Genomic DNA, 19,464 nt, shown 5'->3' on the forward strand with positions numbered 1-19,464 from the left:
GGCGCACGTCCTCCCTACGGCGTCTCTGTCTGTCTCTCTCGCCCGGCCCTCCCCGCCATCGCTTACACCGAAGCCGTTCCCTAGTCGTCGCCTAGAAGCATCCGGCCCATTGGGAAACAGGGGAATCGGGGGGGCTGGGACCTCCCGCTCCGCCGGGTGGCTCTGGCAGCAGGTCTGCACAGCGCATCTCCCACCTCCCCATCATCACCCCCACCCGCCTCCCTGCTGTCAGGAATCGCCGCTGCCCCTGACCCCCACTGGCTGTGGACCCGCTGTGCCGGTGCCCCCAGACACCCCCACGTGCCAGACAGGTGGGCCCGGACCCCGCATCCCACCTGGGCTCATCCGTCCCAACACCGGTGGGGAAGGGGGTCTGGGGGCCCATCTGCAGGGCAGGCCACCAGAACTAAGCTCAACACAGCTACTGTAGCCCGACTCTGACCAAGGTAGGCTGGATGGTGTCCAGCTGGGTCGGATGCATGTACACCCTTGTAGGGAGATCCACATACACACACACACACACACACTCACATGCACACACACGCGCACACATACACACACAGCCCGTAGGCGGAAGCGGTCATCTTGTCATAGGATGACCCGGCCGGTGGCCATAGAAGAGAGAATTCAGTTTGTTTGCAGTGCTTAATCCCCGATGGTTCGATGGCCAGCTGGGAACACTGTCCCGGAACGGGGATCGGTCTGCTGTGGGGGCTGGGCAAGCATCTGGCTGGCTCCGGGGTGTCTCGGGGAAGAAGGTCTGTGGGGCGTGTGAGGGGGAGATGGGTAAGCTGGTCCTCAAGGGACAAGAGAGACGCTGAGGTCCCAAGGGGTCAGACCGAGGCCTTCCGTTGGCCGCTGTCCCCTCGGCTCCCCTGGGCCCGGGAGCTCTTCTCCCCGGCCTGGCCCGGGCCCGGAATGACGCGTGCCATCCCCGTCTCCGCTGCCCTGTTTCGTCCCGCCTGGTCCGTCCGCGGCCCCTTGAGGCCCTCAGTTTTGGGCGGGGCCTCTCTGGTCAGGGTCGAGCTGCACGGTGACCGTCTCGCCGACCGTCCCGTAGCCGACCGTCTGGGTGGAGAGTTCCGTCTTGAAGCTGGCTCGGCCGCTGGCCGCCGGGCGCCGGACCCCGGTACGGAAGGACAGCTGGGTCTGGCCCGCCGGGCCCGCCCCGGGGCCGGAGCCGCTCACACGGATGGAGACGTGGCCCGGGCCCCCGGCCTCCGCCGGGAACGCGGCTCTGGTGAGGGGCTGGCCGACGCGGCCCGACGAGGCCGGCTGGGGCCTCGGCCGCCCCACGTTGAGCAGGACGGGCCGTCCGACGGCAGCCTCGTTCACCTCGGTCTGCAGCACGGAGATCTCGCAGGGCCGGTCCTCAGGAACGGCGTCGGAGCCCGCCCTGTCTCTGCGACCGAAGGTCTCCCCCTCGCCGGGGACATAATCTTCGAGGTCGGCCAATGTGAGCGCCTGGCCGTCGCCGTACGTCAGGATCTTGGGGTCACGATGACCCGGGGGCTCAGCCGCCTCACTCTCGCTGCCCTCTTCCACCACTGGGCTGTCTTCCCGCTCCACTTCTGCCCATACCGGACCACAAGACTCCCTGGCGGCACCTTCCTCCTCTCCTGGCTCGGGACCCGTCTCAGGGTCCACCGGGGTTGGGCAGACGCTGCCCACCTCGAACTGGAAGACCAGGGGCACGCCCAGGCCAGTGGCCGGGCACCCTGGCTCACATTCGTCCCCTGGGGCTTCTCCCTGCTTCCCGTCCAGGCCGGTGAAGCCCTCGGGGGCCGGGGGCCACGCGATGCGGCCCAGCAGCTTGTTGTTGGAATTGTTGGTGTTGGGGTCTCCCTCGGCTGGCCGCCGGGCCCCGGTGGGCGTGACCACGCCCGAGCCCAGGCCATCCCTCTCCGGCCGGGATGGCGAGGTGCTCCGGGACCCGGCCGGGGACTTGCTCACTCGAAACTCGATGATCTCCTCAACTTCCACCCACCGGGGCGTCTGCTGGGCCCCGGGCGCCACGCCCTGGGGCTCCCCGACTGGCGTGACTAGCAGCGTGGGGACCACGGCCTCCCTCGTGGGCTCGGGTCTGGGGCTCGGCTGCCGAGCCCCGGGTGGGCAGTGGGGGGCCGGCGGGCCCGGGCCGGGCCTGGGGGAGCGGGAGGGAGACTTGCCCGGCGAGGGTCGCCGCCTTCCCCTCTGGCTCTTCACCACCGTGGTGACGGTCTCCTCTCTGGCGGTGAGAACGTGGGGGGGGGGGCAGGAGGGGGTGCGTCTTGGGGTGGGGCCGGAGGTGGGGCCCTTCCCCCGGCCCAACGCCTCCCGGCCCCATGCCCGTCGGTACGGGGTTAGTAAGGTGAGCATCAGCCTCCGGCGCGCATACACAAGCCCGCACGTGGGCACACGCATACCCACACATGCCCGAATTAGACGGTTAAGACCCCGACGAAGGTGGCAGCAGCACCACAGCCCTGATGAGTTCAGCTCCACTTGATCCCCAGTGCTCCCGAGCAGGGACCTCCCCCACCCCCCTGCTCCCCGCCCCCCGACTGTGAGCCCACTGTTGGGTAGGGAACTGTCTCTATGTGTTGCCAACTTGTACTTCCCAAGCGCTTAGTACAGTGCTCTGCACACAGTAAGCGCTCAATAAATGCGATTGATTGATTGATTGATTGGGGTGCATCTGGGCCCAGTCTCAGTGCTTCCTGCAGCCTGGGTCCGCACTGTGTACCCAGTGTGGCCCGGGGGCGAGGGGAATGGGGCCGGCCCGGGGAACTCCCTGGAACCCTGTGCAGTGGCAGGGGTGGATTGGGAGGGTGGCACATTCCGCAGAGCCACAGGCCGTGAGTTTTCTAAAGTTGGCTCCACTCTGGGCGGCTGCAAGGATAAGGGTGAGTCACTGTGCCTGGCGAGCTGCCCGGGCGGTCCAGTGGCCCAGCCTGGAAGCCTTATAGCCTGCCCTCAGAGGCCCCTGTGGATTAGGTCAAGCTCCGGTCAGCTGATGACCTTTCCGTGCCAAGTCCGGGGCCACCACGGGCTGTGCCTGAGCCCATCCAGCGGTTGACAGCAGACACCAGAATTAAAACTGTGGGCTCTGTTCAGCGCTCACTATGTGCTAAATATTGTGATAAGTGCCTGGGTAGATGCAAGGCCATCGGGTCGGACCTGGGCCCTGCCTCTCAAGGGGAAACCAAGGGATAGAGCGGTGGTAGTATGTTGCCAACTTGTACTTCCCAAGCACTTAGTACCGTGCTCTGCGCACAGTAAGCGCTCAGTAAATACGATTGAATGAATGAGTACAGTGCTCTGCACACAGTAAGGGCTCAATAAATACGATTGATTGATTGATTGAATGAAAAAGTGACTGACCCAAGCTCACCTGGGCCTCATGACCCCCTCGGGGGCCGCGCGGTTTCTCGGGCAGCCTGGCTGGATGTCGCCCATCTGTGGGCCCTCCAGGTCTCCCCGCTGGCCGGGACTGTCCAGGCCAGGAAACACCGAGTTCCCAGTGGCTTTGACCCTCGTGCCCCCTTGCCACCCTGACTGGGAATCTGTGAATTCCACTCTTGTCCTGGAATCCCCATTTCCCAGACCAGCCCCACAAGATGGGGCCAGGGAAAGGGAAGTCCCACTCGCCAACGAGAGCATAAGATCAGGCCCCCAGCCGCGGCTCCCACCGAGGGCCGGGCAGGGCCTCGCTCGGCCGATCAGCATCGAGGCACTTGACCCGTGCCCGCGTGGCCCCCCACGACCCCCAGTGGGCCCCCTGGGAGAACCGTGTCACTTGGCCGGCCAGGACCCGCACCGATGGACGCCGGCTGGGCCTCAGTCCTTGGGGGTGACCCGAGTTAGCCACTACCCTCAGGTACAAGGTCAGAGGGCTGCCAGAGACCTCCCAGGTTGACAAGGAGACAGATGGCGGTGGAGGGCAGAGGGCAGACCGAAGTCAAGGGAGACTCCGGGGAGCGCGGGCACGAGCAGAGCAGGCAAGCGAGCAAAGCACAAGGCTGACTGGTTACCGGCCATGCAGGAGCAGCGGGGCACAGCACACGGGTTTAGCGGGGGCCGGGCCAGCACTTACATGATGATGGTTTTCTTGGGCACCTTAGTGTCTTGCTCGGTGACTACAAAGGAAACAGTAGGAACAGCGGGGGTTATGGCCACGCTGGGGACGGGCTGGGCTCGGCCCAGGGACCTTGGAGGGGGAGCCCACGGGGCGGGAAGGAGGGGCTTTCGTCGACGCCGCTTCCCCCGAGCTCACGGCCTGGCCTGCAGGTTCTCCCTCCGCCCTCGGGGAGTGGGTGGGGGTCCGCCCTTGTCCCAGGGAGCGGACAGCCGTATCGGGATCTCTGAGAGGGAGGGGCTGGGGCCCAGAGGGGAACGAGGAAGATCACCACCGCCGCCACCATCATCATCATCAGAGGAGGAGCTGGGAGAAGCGGGCAGAGCGTAAGTGCATTTTGCCTATATACACAGATGTAAGCAAGCGTATGCGCACAGGGAAATATAGGCGGGCCACCCGTTCGGTGGGTCCTAGCATATGAAGCGGTGAGGGCGGATGTGCTAAGCTGGGCTCTGTGGTGGGCGTCCAAAGCGGGCAAGCTGAGCTGGGATCGACCCCGGGCCGGTAGCACCGTTCATGCTCTCCGAGACCCATGACTGGTGCTCCCCCACCTCCGCCCAATTTGAAATTGCATTTTCGCGTTCTTGGGGCAGCCTGGTGCTGGGTTGGGTGCAGTGGACCAGAGCCCACGGAGGGCAGAAGAGGACAATCCAGCCCAGGCCGGACAGCTCCAGTCCAGCCCCACGCTGCCCCTGGGGTCATTATTTTGTTAATGATGTGCATCTTGCTTTACTTCTATTTATTCTGATGACGTGACACTTGTCCACATGTTTTGTTTTGTTGTCTGTCTCCCCCTTCTAGACTGTGAGCCCGTTGTTGGGTAGAGACCGTCTATATATGTTGCCAACTTGTACTTCCCAAGCGCTTAGTACAGTGCTCTGCACACAGTAAGTGCTCAATTAATACGATTGAATGAATGAAATGAATGTCAGCAATGGTGCAGAAATGGGAAAGGGCCCACTGCAAGCCTGGGGGCTCTTGGCTGGTTATGCGGTCTTGACAGCATCTGAGGGCTGCCACTGGGCCCACCTGCCCTGGGGCCAGGCTGGGAGGAACGGGACGGGGCCAGGCCCGGGGCACCCCCACTGTCACACCCTCAGCTGTCGCTGGAGGAGTGGCAGGAAGCTTTAGGCTGGCACGGGCCTCACGCACAGCTGGCGGAGCTCCCAAAGCAACAGTGACACCCCCCCCCCCAACACACACACACAAAACACCCCCACAACCCATCGCCTCCAAGTCCTGGACCCACTCGCCTGACTGGAGAGGTCTAGAAAAACCGTCAGGCCCTTAAGGACAGGCTGGTATAACGCCCCGGCTTGGGCATAGGCACCAGGGACTCCGAGCACATGCCCTATGTTAGGTCCACGCCTCTGATCCCGGCCCTCTCCGAACTGGACCCAGCCTAGGGAGTCCTAAGGCCCAAGGATGGCCGGTGCCCACCTTGAGGGACTGGGGATCTCTGGGTCCGCCGTGACAGAGTGAGTCTCCCCGGGACCCCGCCCCCCCACACACCCGGTGCCCCCCACAGCTCCATCGGAGCTCAGGAGAGGAAGGCCCAGTGAGCGTTCAGAGGCAGGTCACCCGGCCCGGGGCAGTGGTGGCGGCGGCGGCGGTGGGGGGCTCCTTCCGGCCTCGCATGCCGGCCACATCAGCGACTCATGATGACAGCCAGAGGGTGGCTGGGGCGGCGCGTGACATTGGTGGGAACCCCCGAGATGGACGGCGCAGGCTCCTCCCCACCCCAACACAGGTGAAACCGTTCTCAGCCCCCGGCTTCATAGGCCCTCCCCCTGAGCAGCCCACCATTCCACCCACCGGTGGCCGGCCAGGACTGCCCAGGCCGCTCGGATCCCCCTGGGCCCCCAGGGAGGGGGGGCGGTGCCAGGGTCGGGGTGAAACACCCCATGGTCTCGGGCTCCAAAGCGGCCCCGGACCGTCACCGCTCACCACTCTGGGCACTGGGGAACCGGTCCCGGGACAGAGGCCCCCAGGTTACGTCTCAGAGGACCATTCGTGAAACAGTTCTGCCGGCAGGAGAGGAACTTATTGACAAGAGGCGGCCCAACGTATGCTATAGGGTGGACGCTCCGGGTGGCCCTCGGTACCCATTCAGGAGCTTTGGCCCAACTGGCACAGGCTGTTCTCCCTGGCCCAGAATCCTTCACCATACACCCCTCCGACTGACCCCAGGCAGATCCACCGATCAATTCGACCGAATCTCTTGACAACTACATGCTCATTGCTCCCTTCCCGACTTCTCTGACCCCATTCCGTGGCCGTGTTCTCTGTGTTCCCTACCCGGGTTACAGCCGTGACCCCGCCCCCTGCTAGAGTGGGGGCCGCCTGCCCCTTCCGCGTTTGCAGGAACCCCCGACCCGTCCTGCCCATCTGTCGTGATAGCAGGGCAGGGTAGAAGGGCAAGGAGGAAGCCATCCCAGTGGACACACTGGGGGCAGAGTGTGGTAGAAAGAACTGAAGATAATCAGACCATCGACACTACCATTTCCAGGTCAGACATGCCGTCCAACCAGCCTAGATTTCTGGCTCCAACGGCCCGTCCGACACCCACGACTCTTCTCCGGTGACCCAGGGCAGACGATCCGACACCCCTGACTACCCCCAAGGACCCAGCACGGACCGTCCGACACCCCGACTCTCCCCTCGGGACCCAGTACAGATGGTCCAACACCCCTGACTCTCCTTCAGCGACCCGGCGTGGACCATCCCCCTCCCTTGGCCCTCCATGGATCTCCCCGAAGCAATCCGAGCCTGCCCAACTCCCCGTTCACCCTCCCCCCGTGGCAGGGGAAGAGATCTTTCCTGCTGTGGTTTCTGAACCCATTGCCCTCCAGCTCCGGGGGGCCCTCGCCCTGGTGGGGAAGGGTGGAGTTTAGAGCCCAGCAGTCTCCCTTGATGCCACCTCCTCCCAGAATCCCCCTTAGTCGGGTTCTAGGTGTCCATGGAGCAGTGTGGCCCCAAGTCTCTGAGCCCCATGTGGGGATGTCCAGTCCCTCGGCTGCCCCAAGCCGCACGATGCTAACCCAACGGGCGTCCAACCTGGGTGGGCCGCCGGCACAGGTCAGGCAGACCCAGCAGCCACGGACCTCAGGGGCAGGGAGCCGGGGGGACTCCTACCTTCTACGGTGATGGCCCGTCGGTCTCCTTTCCTCTCCTGGGCCGGCAGCACCGCGCTCTGCCTGCACAGCTCCGCTCCGCTCCGGGCTGATCCGAGCCTGTTCACCAGCTGCGGGGAACGGTGCCGGGGCGGTCAGCCTCCGGCCCCCGGCCCCCGGCCCCCAGACCCCGGTCGAGAACGCCACACATCTCCTGTCCCACCCAGCGGCACCAGACATACGCGTTACCCATGCGTACCACAGGTAACACGATGGCTTCATAAGGACATCAGAAGATGTCCTGCCCAGAACTGAGGCCGGAGTTCAAGGGAATAATAGTAATAATAATAATAATAATAATAATAATAATAATAATAATAATGACATTTATTAAGCGCTTGCTATGTGCAAAGCACTGTTCTAAGCGCTGGGGGGGGGTTTACAAGGTGATCAAGTTGTCTCACCGGGGGCTCACAGTCTTAATCCCCCTTTTTACAGATGAGGGAACTGAGGCCCAGAGAAGTGAAGTGACTTGCCCAAAGTCACACAGCTGACAATTGGCAGAGCCGGGATTTGAACCCATGACTTCTGACTCTGACTCTGGGCTCTTTCCACTGAGCCACGTTGCTTCTCCAGCCCTGACCCGGCCCTCTGACCCCCTCCCGAGTGCCTGTGAGTGCCCTTGGGGTTTGATTCGAGATGGGGCCGGCTGGCTGAAATCCACACTGTCCCGGGGGGCGTCCCCCAAGCGGCCACCCTGCCTCGTGGACCCTTCCTTGCCCCTCCTCTGGCCCTGGTGCTGGTGGAAGTCGAACAAGCCGGAGAGCTTGAGGAGGCGGGGCCCGGCCATCCCTTCCAACCTCCTGGTCGGGTTCTGAGCCCCAGCCTGCATCTGTCTCCCCCCATCACTCTTTACTTACCCGAGGTCTGGTAGAGCGCTCAGCCCCAAATGGGTGCTCAGTACACCCAGCTGCTACTAACACTAATTAGGAGGTGCGGGTTGTCCCCGTGGGACAGGGGGCAGAGAAAGAGGGAGGAGGGGAGGCCCAGGGACAGCTGCCCTGACTGGCCTACTGCCCCCAGGAGCCCTTCTCCCCCCCGCAGAGTAGGAGTCGGGGCGTTGGCATTGGAAATTCCCGGGGTGGCCGTGGCAGTCGGCGAGTCTACCCGGGGGAAGCGTGGACCCCCTCGGAGCAGGGGAGGCCCGGGCCGCTCACCTCGCACTCGTAGCGTCCCAGGTCGGCCTCGGCCGCCTTGGTGACCACCAGCACTGCCACGCCGCTCCGCGGTTCACTGAACGCCTGGTACTTGGGGCTCTCGGTCAGTAAGTCCCCGTCCTTGTACCACCTGTGGGGAGGCCTGTGAGACCGGGTGCCCAACCTAGCCTCCCAACCCACTGCCTCTTCGGCCCTCCTCCGCCACCGCCCCCTGGTTGCCCCCGCCCCGGGGAGCACCTGCCTCAGGCTCTGGGGCCTGATTCTCCCAGCTAGACTGTCAGCTCCACGAGGGCAGGAGCGGTGTCTACTAACTGTACTGTTCTCCCCCCGGCACTCAGTCCGGTGCTCTGAAACCGAAAGCTGTCAGCCTAGTAAGGGCAGGGGCCGTGTCCGTTAACTCTACGGTTGCCCTTCCGGTCCTCAGTACAGTGCTGGGGTCACGTTAGGCACTCAGCACACCCTCTACTGATTGGCAGGTGGGAGCACGGGATCACCATCCCTGCTTCATCCGGGGATGGCTGATTGGCGGACCATCCGTTGCCAGCTGGGCTCCTCGCCCTCTGACTGGTGGGGATCAGGCGCCAATCTGTCAGGGACGCCAACTGAGAAGCAGTGTGGCCCAATGGATACAGCCCGGGCCTAGGGGTCAAAAGGACCTGAGTTCTAATCTCGCCTCCACCGTTTGTCTGCTGTGTGACCTTGGGCAAGTCACTTCACTCCTCTGGGTCTCATGTACCTCATCTGTAAAATGGGGTTTAAGACTTTGAGCCCCATGTGGGACGTGGACCGGGTTCAACCTGATTACTTTGTATCTACCCCAGCATTTAGAACAGGACCTGGCGCATAGGAAGCACTTGACAAATACCGTTAGAAATAAAATAAAACAAAAAGGGCCTTTTGGATTTCTAGGCTCCGCCGGCACAGGGCTCACCGAGCAATCGATCCATCAGTGCTATTTACTGAGCGCTTACTGTATGCAGAGAGCCCTGTACTAAACTCTAAGAAGAGAACAGCTTAACAAAGTTGGTAGACACGATCCCTGTCCATAACGAGCCGACAGTCTAGCCTAGCAGGCGCTGGGGGCTGGAGGTGGGTGCTTTACGAAATTGTTGTCTGTCTCCCCCTTCTAGACCGCGAGCCCGTTGTTGGGTAGGGAGCGTCTGTATATGTTGCCGACTTGTACTTCCCATGCGCTTAGTACAGTGCTCTGCACATAGTAAGCACTCAATAAATACGATCGAAAGAATGAATGAATGAACAGGACCCGTGGTCATGGCCCTCGAGGAGCTGGTGGGCTATGAGAGGGCGTTGGATAGGTGTGCTCTCGGCTTCGGCTCGGGGGGGTCCCCTTCACTGACCGGATCTGGGGGACGGGGGCTCCCTCGATGGTACAGGTGAACTGCGCGTCCTCCCCCTCCACCAGCAGGGCGTTGCGGACCTGGTACACAAACCTCGGGGGCACTGGAATACAAGGACGGGCAGCCGTGAGTGACGGGAGGCACCCGCCTTGGGTGGGAAGGGGTGAGGGCTGGGGGTGACTGCCTCCTTGCAGGTCAGAGGGACCCGGGCAGCTGGGGCAGCAGGAGACAGATGGGTTGGTGCAAGGAAGGACTTCCTGACCACTCATAATAATAATAATGATGGCATTTATTGAGTGCTTACTATGTGCAAAGCACTGTTCTAAGCGCTGGGGAGGTTACAAGGTGATCAAGTTGTCCCACGGGGGGCTCACAGTCTTCACCCCCATTTTACAGATGAGGGAACTGAGGCATGGAGAAGTGAAGTGACTTGCCCAAAGTCACACATCTGACAACTGGCGGAGCTGGGATTTGAACCCATGACCTCTGACTCCAAAGCCCGGGCTCTTTTCACTGAGCCATGCTGCTTCTCAAGCTGCTTCACTAAGGGATTCCAGTCTGGACCTGCTCCCGGGGCCCAGTGGGTGGGGGGTGGCTGGGGGCGGGGAAGGTTGGGAAAAGTTGGTCGGGAGGCCCCTGACTGTCTGGACTTGCGAGGGGTGCCCCAGAGCCGTCCGGCCCCCATCCGGCCGTGGTGGCGGCCACGGTGGCGGTGATGCCCGACCTTGGACGAGGATCTTCCCGAGGGAGCTGGCGTTGCCGGCCGCGCTGGCCGCGAAGCACATGTACTGGCCCGAGTCCACGCCCGCCAGGTTGTCCAGGATCAGAGAGCAAGAGCCGTCTGGGTCCTCAATGACGATGTGGTGAGGGTCCACCTCCACGGGCTTCCCGTCTGTGGGACGGGAGAGAGCCGGGCCACGTGCCTGTCACTTGGGGAAGGCCAAGGAGGACGGACAAGGAGGGGAGGGGAGGGGGCCTGGGGGCAGGCGCTCCAGGCCTCGGTGGGGTTCAGGACCGCTGGCCCCCGAGGGTGAGCGAGACCGCCCCCAGCTCCTACCTTTGTACCAGCTGATGATGGGCTTTGGGGTCCCAGTCACCCGGCAGGCCAGCTTGACCGTCTCGCCCAACTCGGCCGTGCAGTCGGCCAGCTCTTCCTCAAAGTCCGGGGCCTCTGGGGCAAGACGGGGGAGAGGGAGTGGGAGATCACCATTTCCCCGGGGCCGGGGGAACGAGGGGAACCGAGTCAGACACGGTCACGCCCTGCCCCAGCCCCCCTGTCACTCAGCCGGGCCGAGCCCTGTGACCTCTGTGGCCTGAGGGAGAGGCAGGGATGACACCTGAGAGGAAGCGCTCATTGTCCTCTTTTCCCAAGGCTGTAGGAGCCTGCGTTCTTTCTGGATGGCACTCGCTACTGATGGACAGGCTGCTTACTGAGCACCCACTGGGTGCAGAGCGCTGGATTGAGTGCTAAGAAGCGGGCCACTGACCTGCCTCCCCGGACCTCATGTTGCGTCGCGCTTCCAGCTGTGGAAATGCTTGCAAGGGATCTCTTAGACGGGGGCCACAGTGCCCCTGCCCCCCGCACCGGTGGTCTCGGGTCATCGTCATGGGAAGGGGCACTGGTGGGGGGGCAGTTTGGCCCGAGACAGGAACGTGCGGACCAAGAGACTCTTCCCTCCCTGACTCACGCCGAGAAAGGGACCACGCGACCAGGAGGGGGTTGCCGGTTGCCCCCCAGCCCCCCGGGGCGGTCACCCCGCGCTCACTCCAGACGGGCTGTGCCAGGCGCTGCTGGATGCCACAGATCTCCTTCACCCAGGAGTTCTTGACGATGAGCGTGCGCGCCTGCAGCAGGTACTTGCGGACCGAGTCGTCCCTCTCATGCCAGACCTCGAAGGCCCGGTCATCCCCCTCCACCTGGTCGTTCACGTCCACTTGGCTGAGCTGCGGGGGCGGGGGAGACGGGAGTCGGCTCTCGGGGGCCCGGACGTCGGGGCGTCTATCACCCTGCCACTCTCGGGCAGGGACCGGGAGGAACGGGCCCGAGCGCCAGCATGGGGGCTCTCGGTGAGACTCGGGCAGGACTTCCGGGATGGGTGGGGAAGGGGGTTTCCCCCCATCTGTTTCTCCGGAGGGCTCGGACGCTGCTCCATCCCCACGGAGCTACATCAGGGGATGTATGGTCGTGGGAGGGGGCCGAGGGGACGGACAGATGGACGGGGTGACCCCAGGGAGCCCCGAGGGGAAACGGCCACTCTCACGCCCACTTTCTCACTGCCACGTATGGGCTGGGTGAGCAGGGAAGAACGGGCCCCTGACCCTCAACCCCCAAGGATCGACAGACACCTCACTGTGCCAGGGGCCAGCCTGTGGTGAGGAGTGAGGTGGGCCAGGCCGGGGCCTGGGGGCGTGGGGAGGGTGAGTCAGAGGAGTAATGCGGGCTGGGGAGGGCAGGTGGCAGAGGGCATGGAGGTGGGGGTGGGCACGCGGCCGGGCACCTTCATCATGTTTCGGAAGACGTAGCCGTAGGCGTCAGTCTTGGAGTCGCGCTTGGGCTTGCAGATGACCAGGTGGTTGGGGAAGAGGAAGACGTGCCGTTTGTGTCCTTTCCAGGGCATCCTGGCCCCCGGCGCCCCCTCCCACACGATGAACTGGCCCTGCGGGAGGGGACGGGGTACAGAGGGCGATCACGGGTCTGGGTGAGCGGGAAAGGAGCCGCCACTGCTGAAGGGGAGGGGGGTGGATCCAACTGATCCAGCCAGGTGAGTCCACATGTGCACAATACAGAGCCATTCGAGCTGGGGTCTGGGGAGAGGGGAGTTCTCGCCCTGCCCGCTACACTCTGTCCAGGCTGCCTTGGGGGAAAGGGTGGGCAGGAGAGGCCCACCCCCATCCCAACCGTCTCCTCCCCGACCCCGAGCCTCTTTGGAAGCGGGTATCCCTCCCCGGTGCCGGGCAGAGAGCACCAGCACATCTGCTTAATGGCCAACTGAGCGAGGGCTTGTGGTTGCTGGCCGTTTGGGAGTGTCAGATGGGACAATGGTCCCTGTCCCTCGTCCTCCCCGACACCCTAGCTTCCATTTTGAGAGGGAGGGAGAGCAGGGATAGGAGGAAACTGAAGCCCAGAGATGTCCGGGGTGGGTTGGGGCAAAACTGAGAAGCAGCGTGGCTCAGTGGAAAGAGCACGGGTTTTGGAGTCAGAGGTCATAGGTTCAAATCCCGGCTCAAATCCGGAGCCCATCTGCCAATTCACTTAACTTCTTTGTGCCTCAGTTACCTCATCTGTCAAATGGGGATTAAGACTGTAAGCCCCCCGTGGGACAACCTGATCACCTAGTAACCTCCCCAGTGCTTAGAACAGTGCTTTGCACATAGTAAGCGCTTAATAAATGCCATCATTATTATTAAAACTGGGTCTCTGGACGCCCCCAGCCTCAGGCTTCATCCACTAGGCCCCACTGCCTCCGTTGGGAGCAGATTTCTTCGGCCACCCTGTCTCCACCAGGGCTAACTCAAATGCACCCTGGGTGGAGGAGCAAGCCTGGGACCCCCGCCAAGTCCCCAGTGCCCCCACCGGCCCAGTCCCGCTCAAGCGACCTGGCGAATGGGCTCTCCCAGGGCCTCCAGGGTGCCGGGGTAGTTCTCCATGAGCGACACATGCAGGCTGTTCTCAGCTCTCTGCGACAGGGCCGAGACCACGGCGTAGGCCTGCTCCAGCAGGGCGCAGTTCTGCCCGTTCCTCGCCTTGTTCCGGATCAGCTCCTGGGAAGGGCGGCAGTGGGCTGGGGTGGGGTGGACGCGGGCTCCCAACCCCTGGCCCTCCCTGAGGGCCACAATAGTGCCGGTGCCCCTCCCAGCTCCGCCACTTGTCAGCTGTGTGACTTTGGGCAAAGTCACTTAACTTCTCCGGTCCTCAGTGACCTCATCTGTAAAATGGGGATTAAGACTGTGAGGCCCCCGTGGGACAACCTGATCACCTTGTATCGCCCCCAGTGCTTAGACTAGTGCTTCGCAGATAGTAAGTGCTTAACAAATATCATTATCATTATTATGACCACCTCTTGCGGAGAGGCCCCTGGACACCAGGCATCCCTTGGAAGTGGGAAGCAGGAGGAGCGTAGCGCATAGAGTGGTTTCTCCTGCGGGGCAGGAGACGAGGTACGGGGCTCCTTGTGGACCACCTCAGCACCTAATTCAGCGGACCCCCCCACACACACACACACCAGGGGATGCCTGGTCCACGCCGCCAAGACTGCGGTGGTGGCGGCTACTGCTCAGGGGCAGAGGGAAGCCGCTTTCTGGTCTCCCCACCGGCCTTCTGGTCCCCCTGCCCACTCGGTCCCCATGCCTCTCACCTTGAGAACGGTCTGGTAGTGTTGGATGCGCAGGACGGGTCTCTCCAGGTAGTGCTGCAGCGGGGGCGGCGGAGGCCTCGAGGGGTCGGTCTCGCCAACGGTCTGCAGTGGGAGCCCCGAGGTGCCGCGTGGTGAGGGCCCGGAGTGGGCAGAGATGGACGGGCTGCGCCCCCCCCCTCCCCGCCGTCACCGGGCCGGTGGTGCCCACCTTGTAGAAGTCCTGCACGGCCTTGCTGACCACCACGGACTCGGCCTGCACCCGGCCCACCAGGAACTCGATGTACTTGCCGAACTCGGCCTCGTTGCGGATGAAGCAGGCGGCCACGTCGTCGTCCGTGTCGCACGCTCGCAGCTCCCGCAGGAAGTGGCTGCCGAGAGAGCGGGGGCGGGGGGAGTTGGGGAGGGGAGGGGGTCTTCAGAAGGGCCCCAGACCCCAGTTGTTCCCGGCGCCCACCGGTGTGGGGGGGGGCAGAGCCGGCCGACGCCTGTTCTTTCCAGTGGCGGATTCGCTTTTCAGTGGGGGACACAGAGCTGAGCACCCCAACCTCCGTGGCCCTCCGGCCCCGGGGGAGGGGCTCGGCGTGTGCGTGTGTGAGTGTGTATGTGTGTGTGTGTGTGTGTGTGTGTGTCTAGGGGGAGGGGCGGTGGTGGTTCAGTGGTAGAATTCTCGCCTGCCACGCGGGAGGCCCTGGTTCGGTTCCTCCCCTTCTAGACTGTGAGCCCACTGTTGGGTAGGGGCCGTCTCTATATGTTGCCAACTTGTACTTCCCAAGCGCTTAGTACAGTGCTCTGCACACAGTAAGCGCTCAATAAATACGATTGATTGATTGGAGGGTCAGAGGCCGAGCGGGGGGCGCATACTCTGAGTGGAAGCGTCCGATGTCCCCGACGTTCCTGAAGATGACGTGCTTCTGGCTGGTGACAGCGGGCGGGGCGGCGGGGCTGCCCTCCAGCCGCCGCACGTGGTGCCTCTGCAGGAACTGCAGGTCGCTCACGAAGTCTTCCTCCGAGCTCAGCAGCTCCTGGACGACGACGCTGCGGGGGGGAGCGGGGAGCAGCCGAGCTGCCGGGGTCTGGGGGTGGCCACCCGGACGCGCCCAGGAGAAGGGGGTGCCCCCGCGCCCCCCGGCACTTCCCCTCGCCGGTCCCGCCCCGCTCACCTCAGCTTCTTCTTGTACTCATCTTCCGAGACGGCCTCCCCTGTCGTCTCTGGGACCTCGGGCGCCCCCCGCTCGGGTGCGAGCTGTCAGGGCCGAGAGCGAAGTGGTGAGGGGGTTTATCCCGGGGTTGGGGTGCCCATGGGGGGCAGAGGGATGAGAGCCCCCGTCCCTCCGAACCGCAGATGTGGCTCAGGCGGAGCGGCTTCTCCGACCTTCCGACCCCGAGGTCACCCCCAGGACCAACGGCGGGTGGGCGGCGGCCCCTTCCCCAGTGCCACCGCCGGGCCCCGATGGGGTCCTCCATCAGGGACTTGACATTGGAGGGGACGGAGAGAACCAGTAGTAGTCGGTGGCAGGGTGGCCGGGCCCCCCCAGGAGCCCAGAGACATCTCGCTAGGTGGGCCCTGCCCTCGGAGAGTTTACTATTATCTCCTAGTTCTAGCTCATGTCCCAGGTGGTCACAGCACAGTGCCCGGCACAGTGTTCTGCGCAAGGAGGCGCCAGTCCAGCGCTCTGCATGCAGGAGGCCCTCAACCACTGAGTGGCATCTTGTTTTGTGGAGGGGAGTGCTGTTATGTGGCAGAGGGCCGGGGCCTTGGGAAGAGGCTGTCCCCGGGAATTTCTTACCCGTGGCCTCCCCGCCTTCCCCCCACCCCCCCGGGCCCGGAGGAGCGGGCCGCACCTTGAGTCTCTTGTCCAGGTACGCCGGGGATACCCAGCCCTGCCTGGAGGGGCCGGACTTGGTGGGCTTGGTGCGCACGAGCCACTTGAGTGGGTGGGCCGAGTCCAGGACCTCCACGTACTGCCCTGCCTTCAGGGCGATGGCGTCGCGCTCCGCCCCCACGGGCTGGTGGTCTGCCGTCACCGTATAGACGTCGAAGATCTGTAGGGGACGGGGGTGACTTTGGACGGTTGGTGGGGAGGCTCCGACCCGCTCGCCCTCCCGTCGCCCCAGTCCCCGGGCACTCCGGGGTCACCGCGGAGACCACCCCGTACTCGAGCCCTCACCTCTCCCCTGGCATCCCCATCCTCAGACTCGGACGAGGACTCGTGGATGCTGGACGAGGGCCGGGAGCGTCCGTGCCGGGGGGTGGCGGAGGGGGTCTTGGACTCGTCATCGCTCTCGCCGCCAGGGATCTGCAGGGTGGCTGCAACAGGGCCCAGCACAGCAGTTGCGGTGGCCCACCGGAGCCCCCGACCCCGGCCAACAGACGCTGACCCCGGCGGGATGGCCGCTCGGTCCGCAGACGCGGGAGCCCAAGGTCCTTCGGTGTTTCCCTCCCCTCCACGGGGGTACTTGGGTCTGTCAGCCATGCCCACCAGGCTCACCCTGCGAGATCTTGGCAGATACCATCTCCGTGATCTGGGAGGTGAGCCTCTGGAGGAACTCCTCAGTCCCAACCGCCTCCAGGGATACATGGCTTCTGGCCGTGGTTTCCGCGGACCCTGGACGGGCAAGAATACCCCCGTGGGGTCTCCAGAGGGGTCCTGGGGAGCAGAGGCAACCGGCCCACCCCTCTGCCATCCTCGGGGAACACATCTGTGTTCTGGCCCCGACTCCATCCCTTCCTCTCCTCTCTTCTCCCCTGTCTCCCGTGAAGCACGGGGCCTGGGAGCTTGGAGCCTCCAAACGGAGGACGGGGCCTGAAGACAAGGCTCTGGGGCAGGGCTTAGGTGATCGGGGGAGGGGCTCCTGCCGGCCTCCTCCTGCCGGCCCTTCCCAGAATCATCCGGTCTTTCCCGGTGTCCAGAGGTACCTGCCCATCTCCAGAAAGGAGAAAGAAAGCGGCACTCCCGGGCCGGACACAAACTAGACCGGGAAAAATCCACTCTGGAGCCTGGGGCCCTACAAGATCTAAAGCAAATATCACCCTCATCCGCCCGCCCAACCCAGGGTCCACTGTGACCCACAGGGTCTTCTTCCTCTGCATTTCTTCTTTGGATTGAGAAGGCAATATGAGGGCTCTATTTCATTGGGCCAATCTAACCCACCTTCACACACCGAGGAGAGATGGATCCCGTCCGGTGGCCATAGCCACGATGAGCCAAGCTGTCCCTCTACCCAATCTCCTGAGGATGCGGGGACTGGGCCCCTGAGATGGGACAACGGTTCTCTGGGGCTGAACCCCACTGGCCAGAGCACAGGTGTCTCGTTCCCCCCTACCCATCCCGAGCCCACCCCATATCTGGGATGACCAGGCCGGACCTGCCCCCCATCGCTCACCCATACCTCGCTTTTGCCCATCGGAATCGTTCACGGCAGAGGTGTCCGAGGCCTGGACTGAGATGGTGCTGGCCCTGCAGGCACGGAGAGGTTGGGGGGTGGGGAGGTTACTGCCACGGGGGAGGGTCTCAGCCCAAGCCCCTCCCCTCATCAGTCATCACCCTGTCGAGGTTTTACGGCATCACATGGGGTGCCCGGGGTCTGACCACTTAGGGGCTCACGGCAAACTTGAACGACAAAGAAACCCTTCTCGGGAAGATGGGAGAGCCTAGGTTCCGGCCCCTGCTCTGCCCTAGTCTGTCAGGTGACCCCGGGCAAGTCATTCAACTTCCCAAGCGCTTAGTACAGTGCTCTGCCCACCATAAGCGCTCAATAAATATGATTGAATGAATGAATTCAACCTCTCTGGACCTCCCTCTGCCTCTCCGTACACTGGGGGTGAGATCCCTCGCTCTCCCATGGGGCACACAACGTTAATGCCGTGAACAGATGAAGCTTGTCTGATCCTGATAAGTGAGCTAGGGCAGTCGCGGCCCAGGCTGAGCCCTCGCCCAGAGGGATCGCCCTCGCCCTCCCTTGTGGTCAAGTCTCCCTAGGGGCGAGGGCAGCAAGCGGGCTGGGGGCGGCAACCCATGGGGTGAGTCTGGCCTGAGCTCCGACTGACCCTTGGAGCAGAGTGGAGATCAAGGCTTCCTTCACCTTCTCGCTTCCCACGGGCTCCGGCCCTGTGGGGAGGCAGCGAGCGTTGGTTCAGTGAGGGGGTGGACACTGACAAAATCACGGTCACCACGGGGCCACCCGGGACCACCCAGGGCCATGCTGAAAGCGGGGCGGGGTGGCCAATGGCGGGTTGGTGGAATGTGGAGGGGGCAAGGGAGGTCAATGGGGACGTCCAAAGGTCCGCCCACCCACCTTCCAGGACGGTGAGCCTGGCAGAGCAGACGGCCTGCCCTGCCTTGTTGGTGGCGATGCAGGTATAGGAGCCGTGGTGCCGGCTGCCCACGTCCAGCAGGACCAGGCTGTGGTGCAGGTTGGAGCCGGCCACCTTGTAGCCCGGCGTGTCCGGCCCGATCCACTGGACGTCCTCGTTGGCTTCATCCTTCAGCCAGTTCACCGTCGGGGGAGGGTGCCCTGGGGAGGCGGCGGGGAGGGGAGACACGGGGAGAGGAGGGAGGCCGTGGTCTTGGCCTTCGCTCCTTACGACGGCAGCCCGGCCTCCTCCCTCGCCACTCCACTGGGAGTCTGGGCGGGGCCAGGCGATTTGAGGGCGTCCGCCCCCCGCCCACCCCAGACTAATTCCTAATTTACAATAAAACAGCCCCGATTCTGGCATCGTGGCTGTCTGTGCTAGACTTTATTATTATTAATAATAATAAAGGCATTTATTAAGTGCTTACTAGGTGCAAAGCACTGTTCTAAACGCAGAAGAGGTTACAATAATAATAATAATAATAATAACAATGGCATTTATTAAGCTCTTACTATGTGCAAAGCACTGTTCTAAGCGCTGGGGAGGTTACAAGGTGATCAGGTTATCCCACGGGGGGCTCACAGTCCTAATCCCCATTTTACAGATGAGGTCACTGAGGCCCAAAGTCACACAGCTGACAATTGGCAGAGTCGGGATTTGAACCCACGACCTCTAAATCCAAAGCCCGTGCTTTTTCCACTGAGCCACGCTGCTTCTCATTCTTCTTTGGAATATACAGTCCACTACGCTGTTAGCTCGTTGCGGGCAGGGCACATGCCTGTCGCCTCTGTTGTGCTGTTCTCTCCCAAGCGCTCAGTACAGTGCCCGGCACGTAGTAAGTGCTCAATAAATACCACTGACTTTTTTAATATGGACTCGCAGGTTTTCTGCAAATTCTGCCCGCAAACGCGGAGATTGTGATTTTTAGTTTAAAATCACCTCCTTTTAAG

At 63.1% G+C, this 19,464-nt stretch overlaps 1 protein-coding gene across 1 annotated transcript in view; it reads right to left on the minus strand.

The window, feature by feature from the left end:
* Positions 1–234: 234 nt before the first annotated feature.
* Positions 235–19,464, minus strand: part of OBSCN (obscurin, cytoskeletal calmodulin and titin-interacting RhoGEF) — a 96,955-nt gene continuing 77,725 nt past the window's right edge. Inside the window, exons 63-82 of the mRNA XM_038755935.1 lie at positions 18,457–18,675; positions 18,209–18,269; positions 17,551–17,618; positions 16,650–16,766; positions 16,329–16,468; positions 16,003–16,203; positions 15,321–15,403; positions 15,022–15,195; positions 14,369–14,528; positions 14,161–14,262; positions 13,403–13,567; positions 12,304–12,462; positions 11,572–11,749; positions 10,863–10,976; positions 10,530–10,697; positions 9,806–9,908; positions 8,448–8,577; positions 7,253–7,361; positions 4,076–4,118; positions 235–2,227 (exon numbers count right to left, since the gene is read on the minus strand). Of these exons, the coding sequence (XP_038611863.1) occupies positions 991–2,227; positions 4,076–4,118; positions 7,253–7,361; positions 8,448–8,577; positions 9,806–9,908; positions 10,530–10,697; positions 10,863–10,976; positions 11,572–11,749; positions 12,304–12,462; positions 13,403–13,567; positions 14,161–14,262; positions 14,369–14,528; positions 15,022–15,195; positions 15,321–15,403; positions 16,003–16,203; positions 16,329–16,468; positions 16,650–16,766; positions 17,551–17,618; positions 18,209–18,269; positions 18,457–18,675 (3,731 nt within the window). The 3' untranslated portion in view covers positions 235–990. The remainder of the gene's footprint in view (positions 2,228–4,075; positions 4,119–7,252; positions 7,362–8,447; positions 8,578–9,805; positions 9,909–10,529; positions 10,698–10,862; positions 10,977–11,571; positions 11,750–12,303; positions 12,463–13,402; positions 13,568–14,160; positions 14,263–14,368; positions 14,529–15,021; positions 15,196–15,320; positions 15,404–16,002; positions 16,204–16,328; positions 16,469–16,649; positions 16,767–17,550; positions 17,619–18,208; positions 18,270–18,456; positions 18,676–19,464) is intronic.

The sequence above is a fragment of the Tachyglossus aculeatus genome, chromosome 13 (assembly GCF_015852505.1).
Source record: "Tachyglossus aculeatus isolate mTacAcu1 chromosome 13, mTacAcu1.pri, whole genome shotgun sequence".
In the NCBI taxonomy this organism is placed as follows: domain Eukaryota; kingdom Metazoa; phylum Chordata; class Mammalia; order Monotremata; family Tachyglossidae; genus Tachyglossus; species Tachyglossus aculeatus.